This window comes from Chrysemys picta, chromosome 6, assembly GCF_011386835.1.
Source record: "Chrysemys picta bellii isolate R12L10 chromosome 6, ASM1138683v2, whole genome shotgun sequence".
Lineage (NCBI taxonomy): Eukaryota > Metazoa > Chordata > Testudines > Emydidae > Chrysemys > Chrysemys picta.
The window spans coordinates 2,057,620-2,082,150 of record NC_088796.1 but is presented as its reverse complement, the minus strand read 5'-3'; the positions used below and the strand labels follow the sequence as shown (position 1 = coordinate 2,082,150).

The window sequence follows — 24,531 nt, the reverse complement described above, 5'->3', positions numbered from 1 at the left end:
ATGCAAATCAAGGTTCATTCTGTCCATTCCGGGACAGCCAATGAGATCAGATATTTATGCCTTCACGTCCTAAGTCTGATGCACAGTTCTCCTATGTACCAAAGGGTGACGTGCAATAAACAATGTATTGATCGTGAACCAGCTTGCAAAAAATCCCAGATGGAAACATTCTTGCAGGCCAGCATTTGGTGCCTGTCACATGACCTGGGTGTTTAGTTGCCTGAGGGTACTAAGAAATGGAATGAATGGCTCTGGTTCACTTGCGGTTTTCTTGGCGTAATTTACAAATAGGACTCGAATACAGGAGTTGAAAGAAATCACTCCTTCTCACTTCCCATCTCGCCTCTGAGATTTCTGGTGCCAAATCCATTTTAATTTAATTGGAGTATCCTCGAAGCAGATTTTCCCATAATGTACATGATTCCCACTAAAGGCTGCTGACAGCTGAAGCCAGTTCCCAGTTCTCAATACTGTCTTCTTGAGTTTGGGGCCCCTGTTGTCTCCTTTGTAGGTGGAAGTGACTGTCGATGATATTGGCCAGACATGTGGGTAAGGGACCTCTCTAGAGGCTGATGTGAATGCCACTGGGGGCCCGAGGAAAGATGCGTCCGCGGTGAAGGTTCAGGACTGGCACTCAAGATAACCTATTCCCAGCTCTGCCATAGCCTCACTGTGTGACCTTGGGCGGGTCATTTAATCATAGTTTGTGATGGGGATGATGTTATTCCATTACTTCAGGCCCTGTGATGTGGAGGGAGCCCATTTATGCATATAACCTAGAAATGATGCGCTTTGAATTAACAAGCCAGCCTTAACGGTAGCCTAAAAATGGTAACATTCTGATCTTGTGATGGGGAACATGAATCCCCATCGTGCCTCGCTCAGACAGCTGCCTGATGGCAAGAGACATACAGCACTGTTTAAAGAAAACAAAAAGAGAAACATTTCTCCGACTTTGTGGAGTGCAGCCGTGAGCTGCTGGGTGGGAGATGTGTCCTCGATTTCCATAAAGGAAGGGTTTCATCTCTGCTCTGCTCGAGCACTTTAGATTGGCTTGTACAATAGGATGGAAAATCGAGCTCATGCAGAAGAGAGTTGCTCCTGTTTTTGTGTCTGGACATGGAGAACTGAAATGGCATTATCCACCACCACGCCAGTGTGGTGACCCTGACCCACTGCCATGCCGATAGACACTTCCCAAGGGGATGCCGTGTGCACAGGATTGGATTAGTGAGCAATTGACAGTGCCCTTTGGTTCACCTTAGAAACAACTATATGCACAATTCAAATCCATCCCTGCTTGTCACTGTCTAAAAGCTGTTTCTGTGCAACATCTGTTCAATTGCCCATACTGGTGGAGCCGGTGCACCTTCTAGCAGAGAGACGTGCGCATCACAGCCACCATTCCTGGCCCCCTGGCTGGCTTCTCCGCTGAGAATCCAAGGTCTGAATGGGCCATGGAGACATCCTTAGAGGGGACCTCTCCAGAGCAGGGTTCCGATGCCTTGGAGTGACCTTGAGCTCATGCTGCCGGTACTAACCGGTTTGAGAAGACTTCAGTCTCCAGGGCTCAGACACTTTTTGCCAAGAAAAACATCACATGAAAAGAGAATCCAGTGCAGCCTTTAAACCACAGCAAGGGGGAAGCCACTGTACTTCTGCTTGGAAGCCCATTGCATAAAGTGTTTCCCCAGACCAAGGAAACGACTTCTGGGCCTTCTTGCCCCTGCCTATCCCCTCATGGTTGAGTCTTCTCTCACACCTGTGCTTGGTGCAGACAAGCCCCCATTGGCTCCATCTCACTGGCCTTTCCCAGGGTGTCTGTTCATGCTTCGATAGAGGATCGCCACTACCTGGTGTTCTGTCTGACTCATCCCCTGAATGTGGTCCACCAACACCCTCACCCAGAGCACGTCGGGCTGTCTTCTTTAAAAGAACACCTGCACTAGGGTAAAGTTCACTGGGGAGATGCCGTGCATGCGGGTCTGGTCTCTCTCACTGGCAGGGCCCAGACAATGGGGAGCTGCTTGATCTTCTCCATCACGGTGAGATAACGCCTGACCTATGGAAACGGTGACAGATGTTGTTTTGGTTACCACCCTCCCTGGCTGTCCAGCAAGGTTCAGGTTGCACTGACAGCTGGCACTATGTAGCTTAGTGTGGTGAGGAGCAGAGATGGATCTCACCCGGAACCCCTCAGACTTCGGGGAAGTTCATCTCTGGATCCCAACTGGGATTTTATCAGCGCGCTGGGTCAGAACTCCCTGAAGCTTTGAGGAAACGCAAACCAAGATCTGTACTAAGTAGCTTGGGCCTTTCTCTAGTTTGACGAGGTTAGAGGTAGGAATGGCGATTGTATGGAAGGCCTGTAATTAAAAGAGAGAAGATGGAAACGGGAGATGCAAGCCCAGGGCAATAACAATTGCAAGTTGCCAGGAGAACACTGTCTCGCTGGATTATTGGATGGCTGCGTAAGTACCTATCAGAACCATCTGTGTACATGCCTCAGATCCAGGAGCCTTTTCAGATCCTCGAGTTACGAGCGGTTTAAGTGACTAATGAAGTGGCGCTTGGTAAACCTGCAGGGCCCTGTTATGGTAACGAACAAATCCAGATACCACTGTATGAAATAAATGTGCAAAGTCGGAATGAAGGTCGTATTGGTGTCTGCATCAGCATGTCACTAGCAAGTGACTCCGTGGACCGGTCTGTGCAGTGCCCCCGGGACTCCTGAGCTTGGTAGTGAACTTATGCTACAGAGCCTGGCAACCTTCAGTTCATTTGGCTTTTTCCAGTTCTGCATTACCCCTACCCTGGCCTTGCATTGTCCTTCCGCTCTGCCAGCAGTGCCAGTCTCCTTCCCCCGATAACATGCCACTGCGGCCCCTCTCCCATGGCACCTGAGCATGAAACTCTCTCGTTGAGCGAAATTACAAGGCCCTCTCCTCACTCACATCCCTCCTAAAGACTCACTCCTGTCGTGATGCCTAGAAGGGATCCAGCTGACCTATGCTGACAAAGCTGAGGATAATTATGGATAGTTCTGTGTTTTTAACACTGCATTAACCCTATATTGCTATGAGATGGCCAAACACCTCGAACCCACTACCCCTCAGTTGTACTCCTGCCTCCCTTTCGAGGTCTGCCTCCCAGCTTGCTGTCTGTCTGTCTGTCTATATTTGGAGCCCCGCAGGATAGCAGCTGATCCCTGTTTGGAAAGCACCTAGCATATTGTGGATGCTACCAGAAACAAACAAAAACCGGTAAAATCTTCGCTGTGTGCCAGTTACAAAGAGAATATAAATGTATCTCCCATAATACAGGAAAGTGTGTGCGTGTGTGTGTGTGTGTGTGTGTGTGTGTGTGTGAGAGAGAGAGAGAGAGAGAGAGACATACATACCTGGAGCTGCAGTGTGATACACTTACAGTAATTCCACTGGTTCCCGAAAGAATTCCGTCTGTTTATCAGAATTCAGTGTGAGTGACTCGGGGGAAAAGGAAATGTTTTTGAGTGGCTGCTGTGAACAATGTTATTGCTAAATTTAAACCAGTCAAACAGTGCTGAAATGGGTTGTGCTGCAATTCCTTTTCCTGTTTTACCATCCGTCTGTTTGCTTTTTGTTTCCACAGAACAATTCCATTAAAACGTCGAAATACAATTTCTTCACTTTCCTGCCTCTCAACCTGTTTGAGCAGTTTCAGCGAATAGCCAATGCCTATTTTTTGTTCCTGCTGATTCTGCAGGTATGAATTCACTCTCCTTTTTAACAGACTATCTGGCCTCTTCCCAGTGCCTGGCTGTGGGTTGACTTGGAATAAGGCACTAGCTGTGCCCATAATGTGAATTAGCATCTTATTAAAACCCAAAAGCAGAGACATAAAACAGGGCAAGAAAGGAAACTTGTTCTGCCGAGGTCTGGCAAATGTGGCCTAGTTCCTCTCTGGCGGGAGTGCCTGTTGGACACGCTGGCTTGATCCCAGGGAAGGGAAGTTTTAGTTAATGTTTACAAGATGTCGTGCCTGGTTTTCGTCTCCCGTTCTACAGGTAAGTGCTGCTGACTGCTGTTGGGTTCCTCGGATGGTTTCCTCCTGCAGCACCTAGTGAAACCTGTCCTTGTCAATCTTATTCAAAGACAAACTGCTGGTATCTACTGTGACGGGTTGGATCACAGAAACCCCCTTGGGGCTGCCAACTGATGGGCCAAGACTATTTCTACCCCTGCTTTCCCTGCCAGCTCGGGACCCCATCACCCCGTCTTGTTGAGCCAGACACGCCAGTCGGCTCCAACACAGACCCAGGGTCTGAACCACGTGCCCCAAAGCTGCAGACTTAACTGAAAGCAGCTAACAGAAGTGTTCCTGTCTTTAACACTCAGATGCCCAACTCCCAATGGGGTCCAAACCCCACATAAATCCATTATTTATGTAAACTCATAAATTGTTCGCCCTCTATAACACTGATAGAGAGATATGCACAGCTGTTTGCCTGCCCCCCCCCCAGGTATTAATACATACTCTAGGTTAATTAATAAATAAAAAGTGATTTTATTAAATACAGAAAGTAGAATTTAAGGGGTTCCAAGTAGTAACAGACAGAACAAAGTGAATTACAAAGTCAAATTAAATAAAACACACAAGTCTAAGCCTAATACAGTAATAAAACTGAATACAGATAAAATCTCACCCTCAGAGACATTTCAATAAGTTTGTTTCACAGACTGGACGCCTTCCTAGTCTGGGCACAATCCTTTCCCCTGGTACTGGCCTTCTTCCAGCTCAGGTGGTAGCTAGGGGATTTCTCATGATGGCCCTCCCTTTGTTCTGTTCCACCCCCTTATATATCTTTTGCATAAGGCAGGAATCCTTTGTCCCTCTCTGGGTTCCCACCCCTCCTTCTCAATGGGAAAAGCACCAGGTTAAAGATGGATTCCAGTTCAGGTGACATGATCACATGTCACTGTAAGACTTCATTGCCCACTTGCCAGCACACACGTATACAGGAAGACTTACAGGTAAAACAGAGCCATCTACAGACAATTGTCTTGGTTAATGGGAGCCATCAAGATTCCAAACCACCATTAATGGCCCACATAGTTTGCATTATTACAATAGGCCCTCAGAGTTATGTTTCATATTTTAGTTTCTGATACAAGAGTGATACATTTATACAAATAGGATGACCACACTCAGTAGATTATGAGCTTTGTAATGATACCTTACAAGAGACCTTGTGCATGAAGCATATTTTAGTTACATTATGTTCACACTCATCAGCATATTTTCCTAAACTCATATAGCGTGCAACGTCCCATCTACCAACTGCATAAACCGAGAGCCTGGGAGAGAGCTGACTTTGCAAACACTAACATTTCCGTGAGACAGAGGGTGTTACAGCAAGGAGCTTGCCATCACTGTCCACAAAACGGAGCAGATGGCTGCTGTGTGCTCAGAGCAGGGGGTGGGATTGCATGCTGGGGCACATAGGCTCTAATAAAGGAGAAGGCACCAGTGTAGAACTCCAAGGCTCATACGGGGCTCTGGGTTGGAGTTTGCCCATTTCTGAAACTAACGTTTGTCTCTGCCCTAAAACTGAGCATATCTCACCAGCCTATATCGGCATCTCTGCTCCTTTGTACTTTGCTCAAACAATGATAAAAGTCCTGTACTTTGTCATTTTTAAACCACGTCTCTTAACCCCGGTATCAAAGAGCGTGGCCCTCGCGGAGGACTGATTCTAAGGCAAGTTTGATGTTTTTAGTTTGTCTTTTTAGAGTCCTCCAAGCACATTACCTGCCTGGCACGTTACCCTGTTAGAATCACCTTTGCCATGCTCAGACAACTCAGAAATGACTAAACAGAATTTTACTAAACTTTAAAACCTCCCCTATGTGCTGAGAGCGACCCTGGGAAATATCAGCTCACAGGGACATTTTTCAGGAAATCATAAGAACCTAAAACCCAGGTTTATAGTAAAAGTGCCTCTCAGCCATAACTACAGCCTTGTTACTGGTATATGACACTGTGGCTGTTGGTCTTTAATCTATAGATAAGATTTATCAGATAGGTCCCTTTATACTCGTCAGCAGCGTCTTTTCCTGAACCATTAAAGGGCAACCGTAAATAAAAACTGTTTGTGCTTTTCTATTGCCTTGATCAAGATGGGCTCAGAGAAATGGCTATTGGGCTGGTACCTTTCAGTTTTCCCCCCGTTTGCCCACCACCGCCTCCTACAAAGATCAGCTCCTTGCCCCTTCTTCTTTTACTCAGAGGACTTGGGTGATATTTGTAGGACTTGGAATAGGACAGTGGAGCAGAACATGGAATCCCAAGCTGCATCTCTCCCATCCTGAGGGCTTTTCTGCGCTAGAAATTTGTACTGCTGTAACCGGTATCGATAAACTACACCACCCCCTAGCGTGGAAAGTTATCTTAGTATAAAGGTGCTTATGCCAGGGGTGCTAGTCCCGTACGGGAAGGGGAATAATTATACTGGGAAAAGTCACGTTTACACCACTGTAATTATGTCCACACTTGGATTTTACCAGTGAAATAAATCTCCGCTCCCCCACCGAGTCAGATCAGTTTAACTCTTAAGTGTGGGCCAGGGCTAAACCTCCCCCCATTCTTCACGATGAAGGACTGGGGGAAATGCAGGCCACGTTCAGCCTATTGAGAGAGCCACCACCCCCAGCCTCCACATGTCCATGCCGGAGTTCTCCACAAAAGGGACTTGATATTTCTAATGTAAAAAGCCAGAAGGAAATAAACCCCCTCCCTTTCCCAAGGCCCCCCGGCCCCTTTTTACACAAAGGACGGTTTGCCTTTGCAGGTTTGTGTGTAAAAGATGGCGCAGAATTTCCGTCTCTCGCTCTCTGATTTGTAGGCAGAGTAAAAGCTTTTAGCAGCCTCCCTAGGATCCAGTGTTTTGTTTCAGTCTATTTACTTGTTTGCTACGTTGGCTGTAAAGGTTTTAACCCCCAGCTTTTCTTCTCCTGCAGCTCATTCCTCAGGTTTCCTCCTTGTCTTGGTTTACAACAGTGGTGCCGCTGGTGCTGGTGCTGACCGTGTCGGGCGTCAAGGATGCCATCGATGATTTTGTAAGATGATTGGATTGCCAACCCTTAGTTCAGAGTGTGCCGTGATCCCCCAGTGCCCTGATCAAAGGGAAACACTGTCAGTCACTACAGCGGGAGGGGGGTGGTTGCAGAGTTTGTCTATGGCCAGTATGGGGCGCTGCAGTCAGGCCCCAACATCCTGTTGAATCATTTAAATAAGTAGCTAGATTTTCAGAAGTCCTGAGCACCGACAGCTCCCGCTGACTTCCAGGGGAACTGTGGAGGGCGCAGCAGTTCTGAAAATCCGGCCACTGAATACCGGTTGAGGAGTCTGAGCTCAGGCACCCGTGCTGGAAAATCTTGGCTCAGCACCTTAGACCCCACTGCAGAGCTCCGCTAGGAAAGCACGTTGTGGGGGGAAGTTGGGTCGGATTGTTCCAAGGTGCTCGGCATTGGCCTACCTCTGTTCCTGCTGGAGTTGGTGGTAAAAGTCCTATTGGCTGCAATGGGAGCGGAGTGAGGCCTGTTGCTGAGTGCTTTCCAAAAGCCCATTGCATGTGTGTTGGCACGTGGTTTTCTGAGCTCTGTCTAACAACTCTGGTCATTGAGTCCAGTCCCACGAGGCAGGGCCGGCTCCAGGGGTTTGGCCGCCCCAAGCAGCCAAAACAAAACAAACAAACAACAAAAAGCCGCGATCGCGATCTGCGGCGGCAATTCGGTGGGAGGTCCTTCACTCCCAGGCGGAGAGAGGTCCTTCACTCCCAGTCCGCCGAATTGCCGCCAAATACCTGGACCTGCCACCCCTCTCCGGAGCGGCCGCCCCAAGCACCTGCTTGAGACCCCCCATGAGGGGTCGGTGCAGTTCTGAACAAGACCGAACAAAATCTCATTCTGAAATATGGGCAGTGAAGAGCCCTCTTAAAAAATAGGGGACGCACCCAAAATCCTTATGGCCATTTCATGTAGCAGCAGATAAATGGATTCCTCCAAGCACCTTATCTGAATAACTGTGGCAGTCAAGGCCAGCCTGGGGTTTTGTGGGACTCCGGGTTAAATGATACACCAGGGCCCACCTGTCTCTTTCTCCTCAAAGTGGGCCCTTCCATACCAGGACCCTGCTTGCCTGTCAGTCTCTGTCCCAGCCAGCCCTCTGCACCAGATGCTGCCAGAGTTAAACATGGACTTGACGATTTGGCCTAAAATGCTGGGTGGAGAGACCCCCAGAGGGGTGGAATGGAGTCTTTGGCTCATGAGTGCATATTGATGGCGAGCACCCAAAAACACTGGTTCTCTGAAAGTGCAGGGGTCAAGGGAAGCAGCCCCTGTGCAGGGTTGGCCCTGGTAATGGGTATGGGTGTTTCCCCTCTTCTGTCTTTCAGAGTCATCTTGATTTCTGATTTAACTGAGCGAAGTTTCCCATAAACAAGAGGGTTAAGAGCATAGAAAAACGTATGGCACTATTCTGTCCTTGCATTTATGCCCTTAGCATTGCCCCAGCTCGGCAGAAATCCTGAAGGGGATTCTCCTCTGATCACACACACTTGGTTTCTGTGAAGTTTCTTCTAACACCCTGATCAACTTTTACATTTTTCAGAATCGACACAAAAGTGACAATCATGTCAATAACCGTCCTGTCCAGGTGCTGATTAATGGCAGGTAAATCTTATTTCTTTACGGAAATTTTGGCTGAAGGTTTATCTCCAGGAGACGCTTCTACAAAAAAATCAAAATTTCTGACAGATTCATCAAATGTGACTATTAAAGCTCCCTACCATGCACATTCTATTGCGTGCATTCTACTTCCACTGGAGATTATGGCAGCTTTGTTTTAAAGTATTATTTTACCTTATGGGATCCCAAAGTGTGCTCTGCTTCCCTACAGTCTTGTTCCTTCATGCCCACCCACATGTATGACAGCTAGATTTCACTATGCAGTCTTCAGTTCAAGTAGCATGACAAACATCCCAGGAAAGTTCATTGTTCACAGTGCTGTGTGCTATTGTTTGGTTAACGTATCTGGTTAATGAGTAGCAAAAGGTAGTGTCACTTTGTCAGTGCAGGTACTAAAGCCATCAGCCCACACAGAAAAAAGTTGGGTTGTAGATTTTAAATAGGAGATGCCAATGACAGATTATTTTACAAAATATCCCAGAGACACCAGATGTGGCTGCATTCCCTTGTGTCATATGTATTTGTCTTGTTAATTTCTGAGCAGACAGAACTAGACATAATCAGCAAAGACTTCTGATGTTAAATTAACAACTACAAGAAACTTCTTTGTTCACACACACACACACACACACACACACACACACACACACACACACACACCACTGCCATCTATTGGATGGAATCAAAACTGTTCAACTGTGTGTCATGAGCACTTTACTGCTAGCAATGATTTTCCTTTTGCTCAAGTGGTAGGGTGCTCGGCTTTTGTGGCAAGTAGATGAGTTCTGTACTCACTGTTCCATGAAGACCCAACTGCTCTTGGAGTATAGCTGGTGACAAGGGTGAAGTGCTTGGTCGTCCTAGGTTTTTCACCATCCTGTAGAGACCAGTGTAGTGTACAAACACCACCAAATGATACAAACCATGAAATAAAGCTGGGAACCAGTGATTTGTGGTGGTTGTTAGCATTTTCAGTCCAGTAAATCTGAAACCAGTCACACCGTCACTACCATCCTCACTGAACTCCAATGGAGTTTTACTAATGACTTCACGGAGACCCAGATCAGGTCCATATGATCTGTGCGGACACGTACCCAATGCTGCCGGTAAAACTATTCGGGCAATTTTTCACCTCTTAAGTTTTTGCATATGCAGAAATTCTGATTTGTTCATGCAACCTGGAGGTACCAGACAGGTAGCTGGATGCCTGGACATCTTGCTTTGTGCATTAAAAAAGGCCATGAACAGCATGGATCGGAATCAGTGCATGTGCAACTTTCGCAGCTGGGTTGCTGCCCTTTTTGACAGCTAGACCTACAGGGTCAGAGCTGCCTTTGCACCGTCTGATCTTCTTTAGGGGACTTAGACAATTTAAGTAATTGGGCTAATTTCCAAGTAATTTTAGTGGTATCTGCTTAAAATGTAGAGGGAATCTCTTCCCCAGGACCCCACCTAGATTTTGGATTTGTAGCAGAAGAGAAGGAAAAGTCAGTGTCTGTTAGTAGAATAGTGCACAGGTGCCATGTTTATATTATGGAGCCTACTTCTCAACCGCACGTGTGTGTGAACCTCTCCCATTTATTATTGATATATGTTGGTAGTGGCTAGGAGCCTGTCCTGGACCCGTGCCCCTTTGTGCTACGGGTTGGACAGACACGGAACAGAATGACAGTCCCTGCCCCCGACAGCTCACCGTCAAGTCCTAATACTACTGATGAACGGGCTTCAAGAGCACCGCTGACTCTCCTGGGGTTGGAGCGCTCTACACTCTGAGACTATTTAAAGGGAACTTTCTCTTGCAGATTGAAGGACGATAAATGGATGCATATCCAAGTGGGAGACATCATAAAACTAGAGAACAACAACTTTGTGACGGTGAGTGCAGTTTGTTGTAGCCACGTGCGCTGTGACTCTCTGGAATTACTCCTCAGACAAATAAACAAGTTATTCACTACTGACGCTAACTGGCTCAGAGATTTTCCATTCACAGAAGTCAGTTGAACTTGTTGGGTAACTGTGTCCTCTGTCCTGAGATCTCAAGGTAACGTCACTGGGGCGGTTTTTCTGTGGCTGTGTAAGCTCATACCGCCCTGGTTTTATTTGTGTTCAGGCAGATTTACTGCTACTCTCAAGCAGTGAGCCGCACAGCCTGACGTACATCGAGACGGCTGAACTGGATGGGTAAGTGAGCCTGGCCCTGGGGCTGCAAACACAAGGCTAATTTTTGCATGGTGAATCCTGATATTGTGAGGCCCAGCTGTTTCTGTGTTCTCGATGCTGCCTAGTCCAGAGATGAATCCACAGAGCATTGATTGTTCCTGCCAGGAGACCCGTGACCCTGGCTGCACACAGCAAGTGTAGGGTGATGGTGTTTTCTAACCCTACAGTAAAATGCTCTTTCAGCACCGCTCCAATATAAGCATCTTCTCTTTTCTATCTGAGAACACTGCCTGTCAGCTCCGCCTGTGGCACGTTCTCCTGCCCCATCCTGTGGTTCCCAAAGGGTCACATCTCATTTCACTTTCCTGTTATGCATTTGAGCACGAGATGGAGGCAGAATTGTTTGCCTTAAACTTGCCCTGGGTAAAGATTGGGCTCCACAGCCCAGGCCACTGCTTCCTCCTCCGAACAGCTCTCTGAGGAGGGAGGCAGCTTTTGTTCCAATCAGTTGCCCATAACGAGTGATCTTCTGGGAAGTGTCTTGAGCAGAGTACCAATGGCTGCTTCCCCAGCAGTATCCCAACAAAGGCAGGTGCCTCACATGCAGAGGCCTTGGCCCATTTTACTCATGCTGGCAGTTCTGGTAGCACTCATTGATCCTTGACAATGCATGTTCCTGGAATACCTCACATCAGCAGGAACAGCTCGGTGGTTTTTATGTTCACCCCGGCTGTTCTTCTCAGCCACTTTTCTGTCTATGTGAACATCAACCGCTCCCAGCATCACCCTAGTGACCCATTGTATTCCATCACTCTGCACCGTGGCCAGCTTGCCACAAGTCTGAGGGCCACACTCAATTCCTGTTAGCTGCGAAAAGGTGGTGCCACCCTCATCTGTAGGGCCAGATTCTGTGCTACCAGTTCTTGGTGGCATGGAGCCAGCCTCAGGAGTGGAGTTTGGCCTGGCTTTGTGGGCGCAGAGGCCTAAGCAAGACCCGAGAGAATGCTATACCTCAGGGAAGGCTGCATAGAACCCGCGTAGCCCTCCAAGCTCTCCTGCTGCCCAGAGACAGGCTGGGACTCTGCTCATGTCAGCTCTAGGGGATAATGTCAGGGGCACTGAACGTTGCTGTGCTTCTCTCAGGTCCGTGGGAGAGCACCCTCCCCTACCTGGCTGCCCCAGGGTTGCAGGAACTTCTGCAGGCCCCAGAGTGCAGTGACAGAGGGTCCAGAACCCACAGAAGTGCTCAGATACCACAGGGATGATTGTGATGTAAGAACTTAGTGGGACAGAGGGCTGCTCAGAGAGCTCACGTGTCCGGCTCGACGCTTTGCAGTGATGGCGTGAGACCAGAGCCCTCTGACCCTCTTCTGCACCTGGCCCAGCGTTCCGCAGGAGCAGCGGACTTGGTGCAGAACCAGTTTATACAGTGGCAAAGGACTATATTCCCTTTGTGGCCATGTAAAAATGGTCCTGATTTGACTCTTAATAAGGAGATGCAGCCTGCAGACCCTGCAAGCTCCATCTGGATCCTAATGAATGAGAACAGCTCCAGGAACAGATGAGTGACCAGTCATGTAGGAGTTTGACTCATGCTTTTATTACAGGGAAACCAACCTCAAAGTGAAGCAGGCACTGACGGTCACTGCGGAGCTGGGAGAGAACCTTCAGAAACTGACTGATTTCAACGGTGAGTGCGCAGAAAAAATGAAGGTCCCAAAGCATTTCCCCTAAGGCCTGAATTCCACCCGAAGTTGGAATTCTCCTCTCCAAGCCACACTGCAGGCCCCTGGTGTCCACTCTGCCCTGGGTCCCTGCCCAGCGCTCCCAGGGATCGCAGCAGCCCGCAGATCAGATCAGATCTTGTGTGCTGCCATTGACTGCGGTGGGTGGGCAGTCACATGGTGAGGTGCACTAAGACACTTAGTGTCTGTCTAGGCTTGTTGAGACCCCATCAAATCCTCCTGCAAACCGCCCCATGGGAAACAAAACAGGTAGTCACTGCATTGAATTCACCCACAGGGCTTGATTCTGATCTCAGAGCCGTTTTACACCGATGTAAGTCCATTGACTTAAGAGCAGTTACACTTCATTTACACCAGTGTTAGGAGCAGAACCAGCCCGTCTGCATGCGGAGGGGATTTCTCAGTTTAGAGCTTTGCACTTTTGTCCTTTCACTGTTTTCTCAACAGCACCAAAAAGATGAATCTGGAAATGTTTTGCTGTCACTGCCTGGCAGCTAACGCGCTGAAAGTCCAGGTGTGCTGTTGAACATGTCCCTGCCACATCACATGTTCCATGGTCCCTTAGGTGAAATGAACGAGAGGGCCTGGGCCTGGTGGACAGGTGTCCATGTCGCAGAAATCACACTTGGCGCTATTTCCTCCCCTAGTCACAGCAGAATGGGCCAAGGACAAAAGACTAGACTTATTTTTTCCTAACCTCCTAGAGCTACGGTTCAGGCAAGGACCTGCAAGGCCCACGTCTCTGACTTGGCTTTCTCTAACCTAAACACTTGGCAACATGCACAAAAAAACCCAACCCAACCCTACAGAAGCAAAACATTCCATTCTGCACACAGGTCTCCTACTGGGAGAGGACAAGACAGAGGACAGGTGACAGATGCTAGTCACATCGCTCAAAGCCCAACTAGAAGGTGCTCAGGGTGATAAGAGAACCCGAATGGAATGGCGCAGAGCAGTGGTGTAGTTCAACTTATAATGCTGCTCCCCCTGTTCTCCGGGGACTTTTCTTGAGCACCAGATTCATAGGAAATAAAAGCTAAATGACTGAAATGAGTCGATGACTCCACTGTCGTATCCATGATAAATGGCGGAATGGTGATCAGCAGGTCCATATTTCAAAGAACTCGGAATGTCTCTAAGCCGTGCAATCTAAAGGGGCCGCTAGACACCACTCTTTCTACAGTGGGATCTTATGGAACAATATTCTTGGTCCGATTTCTCAGTTGTGCGACACCTTATCACTGGATTTCTCTCAAGTGAGGCCTGTGGTTCTGGGCTTTCGTATTTCCAGAGCTCTTGTAGACTTTTATTGCTGCACTGGGAAGCCCCCTGTAAATGATGGTCCTTCCCTGAGTGACGGGTTCAAACCCTTATTTTACTGAAGAGGCCATGGCATGTAACAATGTGGAAACCGAAATCTTCATTTTAAGATAGAGTACTCCTTTCTCAGACAGTTTGTCTAACGAAGATCAAAACAATTGCTTTTTCTAAATGAGTATAACTTGACTCAGAACAAGACAAGCAATGGTCTCAAATTGCCGTGGGGGAGGTCTAGGTTGGATATTAGGAAACACTATTTCACTAGGAGGGCGGTGAAGCACTAGGATGGGTTATCTAGGGAGGTGGTGGAATCTCCTTCCTTAGAGGTTTTTAAGGGCAGGCTTGACAAAGCCCTGGCTCTATTTATTTGGGGATTGGTCCTGCTTTGAGCAGGGGATTGGACTAGATACCTCCTGAGGTTCCTTCCAACCCTGATATTCTATGATTCCATGATTCCATGACTCAACAAATGTTTCAAAATCTTTTATAAAGTTAAAATTATTCCCTTATTTTATGTTTAATTTTTACAAAATCTCTAGTTTTTGTTTTAAATAAAAGGGGCCCTATTTGTGATATCTAAAGTGAAAATAAAATATTTCCTGTTGTGACTAATATTTGGAAAAGAACTGGGAAGAGTGCCTGGAATTAGACCTAACCTCACATTTCTGGAGCTAACCTCTGTACAAGTATTACATATTGTATGGCGCCCTTCATGCAAGGGCTTCGTGGGGCAGGAAAAGAGGAGAAGGGTGGATGGCTAATTCACAAAGGCAGTGAAGCAAAATGCTTAACCCAGAGCATGGTATTTGTTGGTGCTGTGCTGGGTCAGGTACGGGGGATTTTTCCAACAAGATGAACTTTATTTATTGTTAGACTTGGGGAAGGGGGAGACATGAGAAGAAACAATAATCAGGTCTCGGTTAGCTGCCACTGGCCAGGTCCAAGCTTCGTGGGGTTTAAACCTTTTGGGTGAAATGGATTCAGCGGTTGTCCATTAACTTCCCACCAGTAATTGTACTCAGTGCCGGATCACTGGGTGAGATATGATGGCCTCTCTTGCATGCGTCCAGCGAGATGATCTCTAAGTCTCTTCTAGCCTTACCTGCTGTACATCTGTAAGTCCCAACGTAGCACAGTTGCTGGAGATCACCCTAACACCGCCCTGGTTTTAACATGAGACGTTAGTCAGGGTGTTCTTGGTGCTGCAGCCTCCGCTCTAGAATTCACTTCCCTTGTTGGTTGACCTGGAAAGCCTCTTGCTTCTCCCAGGCTGTTCTTGGGTAGAGAGCGGTGGGGAGAAGGTTGTAGTGGGAGAGAGTATTAGGGATGTAGAGGTGTGTGTGGTTTTTCAGAGATTAAGGTTAGAAGGAACCATTTTGATCATCTAGTCAGACCTCCTGCATAGCACAGGCCACTGCACTGCCCTGAATTAATTCCTGTTTCAAGTCCAATAGCTGTGAAATAAAGCAGAGCTTTTAGACAGACATCCTATCTTGATTTAAAAATTGCCCGTGATGGGGAATCCACCATGATCCTTGGTAAGTTGTTCCTATAGTTAATGACCCTCACTATTAAAAATGTGTGCCTTATTTCCAGCCTGAATTTATCTAGCTTCAACTTCCAGCAATAGGATCTTGTTAGATCTTTGTCTCCTAGATTAAAGAGCCTGTTATCAAATATTTATTTCCCATGTAGGTACTTACAGAATGAGCTCAAGTCATGTTCGCTTTCTCTTTCCTAAGATAAAGAGATGGAGCTCTTGGAGTCTGGCAGTAGCTGGCAGGTTTTCTAATCCTTTAGTCACTCTCTTGGCTCCTTTCTGAACCCTTGGTCTAATTGTTGATTTGAATAATAGTTTTTATACTAATTGCAGCTGGGCCTTAGAGTAGTGGGTGAGCACATTTTATAAGGAGAGAGAGAATATGGAAGCAGAACCCACCCCTCTAGCCATTGGGAATTTGGTGGGTCGGCGGCATGGCCAGTGACAAGCCTGTCTTCCTTCGGGTTCCGAAGAAATTCAAGGGATGGAACAGAAGAGACTAAAATATAGTAGACTGAAAAGGGACACTTGGCAATTAATTATGGCCACGCATACAGCCATCAGACATTAATTTCCCAGTTGTGCTTATTAGAGTCTGAGAGAAATCTGACTAGGTAAATGTACCAGGCCGACAGCGTTAGCGGGAACCCTGACTCTGCTAGCACATCATGGTGCTGCTGGGAAAGGGCTACCCGTGGTTTTGACTCACCGTGTCAAGTGGCTCATTACCCTCCCCAGATACAAGGGAGGCGGGGCCGGCTTCCTTGCCTGAGAGAGAAAGGGGGATTGAGAGTGTGGGCTGAGCAGTCCTTGGGAGGGAACTCTGGGAATAATGAAGCTTGCAGAGAGGACTTCAGCAGGATTGTGTGTGTTTGATCTTGGTTTGTTAATTAAATCATACCCTGTGAAAGGGGGTTAAGTCCTGACCTGCTACAACTTGAGGGGACTGTGTTTAGGGCAGGGTGAAGAAACCATGAACTCACAGGAGTCAAGTTCTTAAAATAGCTCTTCTCCCCCGTATGGAGGGTCCTCTGCAACCCTGCTAGAGCTTCAGGAATTGTTACACACAGGCACTTTCTCTGAAAACTCCCCACCTTCTAGCCCCTATTATGGCCATGGTCCTTTGGGCTACAAAGTCCTGGATAAAGCGCTCCCACCTGCACACAGTGCTCCCAGCCTCTGCTGCATGCGAAGAGACTGTCTCTAAGGCGGGTTAAGGAGCCGTCACTCTGCTACTTTGGGGGTGGGAGGGGAGAAGGCTTATCTTGAAGCATGCTTATTCCTTTGCCCCCGCAATTCTTCTGCCTTTTCACAGATGCTCTCCTTGCTTATCTTATGAGCCCTTTCCTGCTTCATTTCTTTGGGTGCCAGCATGTAGTCACACTGTCAGTGGGGCATCCCAAGTGGTGTAGACTGCATCAGTCCAGTGTTGTAATGAGCAGAGTTACAGTACCTCTAAAGAAACCTGATCAGGTACGTTGATTGTTTGCACTATCATCTCCTCTGTTGTCCCTAGTCTGTTCCATCAGTGATGGCTGCTCTTGTGACGTAGTTTGGAAGTCTAGCCTAGTGTGGGCCTTCAACTCACTAGCAAGGCTGCTGCAGGAGGCAGTGGTGCAGCCCAGGCTTGCCAGGTCAGGGTTGCTTCTGTGTGAGATTCTGCTCGACGTTGTTGTCTGCATGTATGTGTGTTCTCAGCATGTAGCTGTTCCACTGTCCCCCAGTGCACTCTGCTGCTTGCAGCTTATTCGCAGGCTCCTTTGGGATTATTTCATGCTGTGAAGTGTCCATCGGGTCATCTGTCCATCAGGATTTGTTGAAGGCCTCTACCAATGCTGTGCTGGGGCAGGCCAGTTTGTGGCTGTGGGGTTGGCAAGGAGAAGGGCATCTCCACTGGGTTCTGCCAGGTGAAAGAGAGGGCTGGTGGAACTTATCAGCTAGGGACGTAACATGGCCTCAAAGGGCAGGGCATCATCCTGTGTTCAATGGCAAAGGAAAAACCTAAATATGAAAGTAATTCAAGGCAGACAGTTGGATTGCTGTGGGAAGGCCGGGTAGGAGCAGTCTCCATGCGGAGCAGTGCTTGCAGTGTCCAGCAGAATGTGATACGGGTGGACAGCTAAGGTCCTGACATGGTCACTGTCCAGGGCACAGCTGAAGCTGTTGTGGGTGCTGCCCAGTGGGGGGCTAGTCCCAGGAAGGTTTTCATTGTCTGATCTCTATTTACAGGTGAAGTCAAATGTGAGGCACCGAATAACAAACTGGATAAGTTCACGGGGACTCTTACTCTCCACGGGGAGAAATTTGCCCTGGACAATGAGAAGATGCTGCTGAGGGGCTGCACCATTAGGAACACAGAATGGTGTTTTGGGCTTGTTATTTATGCTGGTAGGTGGAATACACAGAGGTGCAGAGTGAAAAAACTGTCACGGGGCAGGGGGCATGTAATTCCCAGTGGGCAGAGGAGAACCACTGTTGTCCCCTTTGGAAGCTTGGTTTCCACTGGATACGAGAACACAAGTGGAATGTTGAACCTTCCTTTTAGCCCCAAGCTAGGAACGTGTCAAACTCACTGTGAGAGGGATTTTAACGGGAAGTTTTCTAGACCAGTCCACAAGAGAGAGGACTAGTGAACCCTAGGTTGCAAAATCTCAACACACCTTGATGGGGTTCTTTGACCTAAAGAGCAGCTTCTCTTCCCCTGGAGCTGGGCTCTGCAAATAACATGGGAAAAATCTCAGCCCATCCACCTAGGCAAAGAGTCCTCAAATACTGACCCTGTTGGGGGCACAGTAAGCTAGTGGAACTCAATCACTTTATCTCTCCAAGCATGTACTGAGCAGGTCCCAACTCCAAGCCAACCTGATTAGCTTAGAGAAACACCATGCTCCAGGTTACACCCTTGGACCAGAGTGTCAGAATTGCCTCTGGTATTAGTGTGTGGGGGGGAAATTTACATTGTAATAGAGGTGAGATTTGGATTATTTCTGTAGCACTGGAAACATATGTGACAATGCACAATGCATGTCACTGCTGATATAGTAGCCATTATTCTCCATAAAATAAATTAAAGCCACAAGGGAGGGTGCACTGGCTGCAGGAGAGAGCAGGGAGCGGGAGTCAGGAGTTCTGGTGCCTGTTTCTGACTCTATGATTTCAGGCAAGTCACGTTACTGCTCTGTGCCTCAGTTTCTCCATCTGTAACACAGGGATACTAATGTGACCCTGCCTCACAGGAGGGTTGTGAGGGTTAATGTATGTTTGTAAAGTGCTTTGGCGTCTCGAAGGGAAGCAGCTCTAGAATTGATCCGTGTTCTTAAAAATCATGGCTGTGTTTGATCTACTAGGGCCAGACACCAAATTAATGCAGAACTGTGGGAAAACAACCTTTAAACGGACCAGCATTGATCGGCTAATGAATGTCCTCGTGTTAGTGGTAAGTCTGATTAATTTGTCTTCACTCCTTCAGACATGTTCATCATTTCAGAGTGCTCCACCCTCTTTCCTGACAAATGAGGGGACATCAAAAGGGACTAATGAGAAAAAGAAGAATGCTAGAAAAGTACATTAGCATATGGATTTCTGCAGCCCGTTTCAGAACTCCCACCCTGCAGAGCTAGGCCATTAAACTGATAGAGTCCAGGACCTCTCTTCACGGCTTTCATTTGCTGTGCTCTCTTTCTCCATTGTTCGTGATAGCCACTTGGAAGCCTGCGAGTAACATTTTCCCAAATATCTTTTGTGGTTTTCCGTTTAAATAAACATTGATTTTTTCCTTCTCGCTTTCAGGCTTCCTTGATATCTGCAGTAATGTCTATCTGCACAGCATTCGATAATTACACGGTGCTCTCTGCTGGCCGCTAAACTGGCGCTCCTGCATTAGAGGAAAATATTACGCGCTCATTCATAACCAGAGACTGGGGTTTTTAGCAAGTGGTACATTTAAAAGCACTAAACAGATATTTACACTCCAGGGGGACGGTCTCCGACTCTCCGCTAATTAAAATGCTGCCGATTGAAACTTCTTGACAATTGTAACAAACTGCAGCTGCTCACACGTGGATGCCACCGTCCTCAGCAGGGATCAGTCCTGGGGATTCGGTCCCAAGGGCCTCTGCCTGGAGCTTAAAGCATAGCTCCTTTCAGTGGCTGCTGCGGTCTAGCCGCCTGTCGTAGCGGCTGGGCCCTGTCCCTACGGGGAGATGTGCTCACACACACACTAGCCAGTGCCTTATCCAATGTTGCTTGAAGAACAGCTCAGGAGTGTGCTCAAGGAAAAGAGAATTTAGCTTAGCCCAGATATTCGCTTTTAATAGCAGCTTCTGTTCCTGTGTTTCAGAGCACGCCTTCGTTGACATGGAGACTGTCAGTAGTTTAATGTTACGAGACTGAAATCATAACAAACCAACCGAGGTTAGACTGGCTTCCCCCGAGCCAGTGCAACGCCCACAAAAGGGAACACTTGTATGTCCATTAAATCAGCTCCGGCCGCAGGGGGATGTGACCACGCCAGCACACATTCCCCTTCACACATCATGGCAGTACTCTGACTGGCCAGCCGCTGATTTGGCATTTGAACTTCGGTTTAAACCCGCCAGCCAGACCAGCTGGGGCGTTATGTGATGCACCTTTGCCAACAATTTTCTCCTTTGTAAAATAAAGTGAACGGTGCAGCAAACACTGGCTCCATCGCAAACACGGGGGAGCAGATCGCTCGCGGGTGGAGCTCCACCGATTGTCGTGGTGTTACCCTGATTTGCACCCGCTGAGAACCTGGCCCGGCACCCTGAGGTCATTTTCCTTCTCAGTTTTGTGTTGCTCAGAGCCTCCAGGGCTCAGGACATGGAGGGGTCTGTGAGTCTGGCCCTTGACTCGTCACAGATATCCGAATTCCAGTGATTCTCACACAGTGAACCCTGCTCTGTCTGGGGTGATTTCCCCCTCGTGTCATGGAGCCGTGGCTGCCATGGGAATTCTGTGAATGCCTGGACCCTGTAGGGAGCTGGGTGCTCGCACTGCCATGTGTGAGGATCTGCTCAACTCCCGCTTGTCTCAAGCACGGTGCTGGCGTCGGCCCCCAGGGAGTCAGTAGTGATGGCGGCCGAGGGGGGTCGCGTTTCTGTGCTGTTGCAGTGTCTCTTGGCTACCTTTGACACAGGAGATCAGCACGTCTTGTTGAATCTGTTGGATACTCGCGTTGCCTTGTAACTACCTCAGTAGCTATATGCCTTTGCCCTTCTGTTTTTCCACAGACTCATTTTGTTTCAGTAGGACAGCGTCTAGGGATCAGGCTGCCTGTGGCTTCCAAGGGCTCCATTCTGGAACCTGTTCTTCTGGGGCTTCTTTCTTCCTGTTCACCAGGGTCCAATCCTGGGGTCTTTGCTCAGTCCTTATTTAGCCATCGGCTTCAATGAGAAGAAGAGGGGGGATTAATTAGAATACAGTAGATCCTGCAGCGTGCTTGGTACTGTACAGACGTAGGGCAGCTTTGTCTGCAATCTGAGAAAAAAGAAACTAAATGAAGCACAAGGGGAGACATGCAACGTTCCAGCCAAAGGACCAGGGCAATGACAGGCCCCCAGCCTGGTAGTTCCAGGTCTGGTCAGCTGTTTCTGAAGTGTGAATGTGCTGCTTTCCACAAGTCCCACGGCAGGCGTAGGGCGTGAGGGATTTCCCACCGGTTACTGTTTGGGAAGTTGTTCCAGGCGTGGTAGAAGGTGCAGAGCCGTGTGTGGAAGGACGGGAGGAGAGGAGGATCAAGGCTGCGTCATTGGCAGCGTGGGGCTGGGGACACAGAAAGAGGCATGGGCCATTGGCAGTGAGAAGCAGTGAAGCGGCGAGGTCAGTGTGCCAGGCAGCAGGATGACAGGAATCATTCTGCAGGGACTGGAGTGACTCTGGGCGGAGTTTCACAAAGGCCTAAGAGGAGGCGCTGTCATTAGAGGAGAGGGGAGCTGACAGCATGTGGATAGTAGTTCGGGGGGCGGATGGGTGGGTTGTAAAAAGAGGAGGTGGCAGAAGCAGCAGGATTTGGCCATGGCCTGGATGCGAGGGGAGAAGGAAGGAGTTAAAGATGACCCCAGAATTGGGGGCGGGGGTAAGCAATGGCAGGAATGGAGGCGTTATCGGGGTAATGGAGAAAGGGGAGAGGACGGGGAGGTCGGAAGGCGAGAGTTCACTCCTGGGCTGTGGTGAGTTAGCGGTGGCAGCAGGCCATCCGAGACGCAGGGTCAGAGGGACTGTGGGAGAAGCGCCGTGTGGGGTGAGAGAACCCATGCCAGCAGGGGATGTCTCCTCCTCCTGACGTTAGATGGAAAAGAGGAGAGGGTCCAGGACAGAGCACCTGGGGACCCCACAGGAAGGGGGAAAGGGAAAAAGGTGGAGTTGATGACAGACACCGAGGACCTCGGGATCTGGCCCTTGCTCAGAGTTAACCACTCATCTCCCAGAATTTACGTGTGTCACACATACAGAGCTTTCTTTCCATGTTCAGATCCACTCAGCTCTCTGCTCCACTTTAGGGTTAGTGCAGACAAGCGTAGTTTAGCTCCTTGCTGTTTTTGGAGAACTGAGCAAGTTGCAGCTGAATGCATCTCCTCTGTTTGTGTTCTTCCTGGCTGATGGGGCCAGGTGTCTGCTGGTCTTAGGCATTCGTGAGACGCCGAATACTTGGGTATCTAAGTACTGCTCGGTCCTTCCCTCACCTGCTCTCGGATAGTTTTACTACGGTAATCAGGTCCTTCATGCTCGAAAGGGAATGTGGTCAGGGCCTCCTTTCTCCCAGGAGGATCCGAAAGGTGAACGGGCAGGATTGTGACCAGAGGCAGTGTGTTGCACTGTCAACGTACTGAGCCAAAAAAATGCAAAAAGCCATCATTTCCTAAATAAAAACAGAGCTAAAAATATCTCGCTTCAGGTGAAATGAAGCTTGCACAATGTAAACACAGGAAAAGCTCGTTCGTGCTTAATTGTCTGTAACTCTCCCAGTGACAAATTAATTTTTAAACGGCCTTGAAACACTGTCCAGTTTACATGCTGTCCCTTTGCCTCTCACGTAGGTCAGGCAGAAATAACCCTCTCTCCAGACTGACCCCCTGCCTTTCTCCATGTTTAGAAAGGTTGCTTCTGTGGGAATCTGCGGCAGGCTGTCTGTTGAAATCGGGCTAGGAGCAAGATCTCACTCCCTAGCGAGCGCCGAAAGAAGCGAATGTTCTGTGGCTAGGACACACCGTCCCGCAGAAGGAAGTCCCCTTGATGCAAGGCCTGTGTTTGTGCCGCAGAGGGGAGGCAGTGCTTCGCACACTCCGGAAAAGGACACGTTCTGATAAATAGAGCTGTCGCTGCTGGCTTCCCAGGCCTTCTCTTTTTGCTTCCAAGATGGGTGCAGGACCCACGGAGATGGCTGGAGGTCACAGTCTGGAAATCAGCTTGCCTAAGGAACAGCTTGGGCCCGCGCTTGCAAGGAATTGACTAGCAGGCATCCGCTCTCCTACCCCGAGGTCGGTGGGAAGCACTGCTCTAGGGAGCAAGTGTTTGCTGGCTGGGCCTGTGTTTGTACACTTCCTAGTTTTCCATGTGCTGCAGCAATAACACAACATGCCATACAGCGTTGTTCATGCTGGTTAGCGGTGACTAAGCCTACCGCATTATTCCCCTCTTTCCGTCTCTCCGAGCAGGAAAAAACCTTAGCACTGATGTTCTGCTAACAGCTCACTCCCCTCAAAGAAAACTGAGCACTGTTATTTGTATTCCTGTAGCATCTCAGAGCCCTAGTCAGGGACCAGGACCCCCACTGTGCTAGGTGCTGTACAAACAGAGCAAAAAGATGATGACAGACACCGAGGACCTCAGGATCTGGCCCTTGCTCAGAGTTAACCACTCATCTCCCAGAATTTACGTGTGTCACACATACAGATCTTTCTTTCCATGTTCAGATCCACTCAGCTCTCTGCTCCACTTTAGGGTTAGTGCAGACAAGAGTAGTTTAGCTCCTTGCTGTTTTTGGAGAACTGAGCAAGTTGCAGCTGAATGCATCTCCTCTGTTTGTGTTCTCCCTGGCTGATGGGGCCAGGTGTCTGCTGGTCTTAGGCATTTGTGAGACGCCGAATACTTGGGTATCTAAGTACTGCTCGGTCCTTCCCTCACCTGCTCTCGGATAGTTTTGCTCCAGTAATCAGGTCCTTCATGCTCGAAAGGGAATGTGGTCAGGGCCTCCTTTCTCCCAGGAGGATCCGAAAGGTGAATGGGCAGGACCTTTGGAGCTTACAATCTAAGTATAAGACAACAGGTGGACAGAGACAGACCGGGGAGGCCAAGTAAATAAGCATTTATGACCTCTTGCCTAAGCATGTGTATTGCACACACATCTAAAGTACAGAGGATGTGGACATTGGTGACAATTGTGTCAGAGGCAGAGTAGCAATTGTACCCGTCAGACGAGTGCACCTGTAATATTAGGAAGTTTAGCTGCTTTCTGTCCCTTAGCACTTGTAATGCCTCCACAAAGTCTATTAATGAGTCACCCGTGTTTTCCATGATGAACTGCAGTACATCAAAGATAATCCCATGTGCTCTGCAGTGTTCGGTCTCTGTGGGGCTGTATCAGGAGGTGTGAAGGGCAGTGAGAGAAAAGATAAATGATCTGGAAAAAGGGGTAAACAGTAAGGTGGAAAAATTTGCAGATGATACTAAACTACTTAAGATAGTTGAGTCCCAGGCAGACTGCGAAGAGCTACAAATGGATCTCACAAAACTGGGTGACTGGGCAACAAAATGGCAGATGAAATTCAATGTTGATAAATGCAAAATATTGCACATTGGAAAACATAATCGCAACTAAATGATGGGGGCTAAATTAGCTGTTACCACTCAAGAAAGATCTTGGAGTCATTGTGGATAGTTCTCTGAAAACATCCACTCAATGTGCAGCGGCAGTCAAAAAAGTGAACAGAATGTTGGGCATCATTAAGAAAGGGATAGATAATAAGACAGAAAATATCACATTGCCTCTATATAAATCCATGGTACACCCACATCTTGA

General features: G+C 48.3%; 1 protein-coding gene across 7 annotated transcripts in view; it reads left to right on the top strand.

The window, feature by feature from the left end:
* The window catches only part of LOC101936517 (phospholipid-transporting ATPase ID-like), a 135,949-nt gene that overhangs the window by 65,499 nt on the left and 45,919 nt on the right, over positions 1-24,531 (top strand). For 6 of the 7 annotated variants that reach the window (XM_042846631.2, XM_008174898.4, XM_008174897.4 and 3 more), the window contains exons 4-11: positions 3,631-3,744; positions 6,999-7,097; positions 8,650-8,711; positions 10,529-10,601; positions 10,837-10,907; positions 12,494-12,576; positions 17,721-17,879; positions 18,839-18,927. In XM_042846631.2, the coding sequence (XP_042702565.2) occupies positions 3,631-3,744; positions 6,999-7,097; positions 8,650-8,711; positions 10,529-10,601; positions 10,837-10,907; positions 12,494-12,576; positions 17,721-17,879; positions 18,839-18,927 (750 nt within the window). Of the gene's footprint in view, positions 1-3,630; positions 3,745-6,998; positions 7,098-8,649; positions 8,712-10,528; positions 10,602-10,836; positions 10,908-12,493; positions 12,577-16,806; positions 16,965-17,720; positions 17,880-18,838; positions 18,928-24,531 lie in introns of all 7 variants that reach the window. The other variant, XM_065598612.1, reaches the window with a different exon arrangement.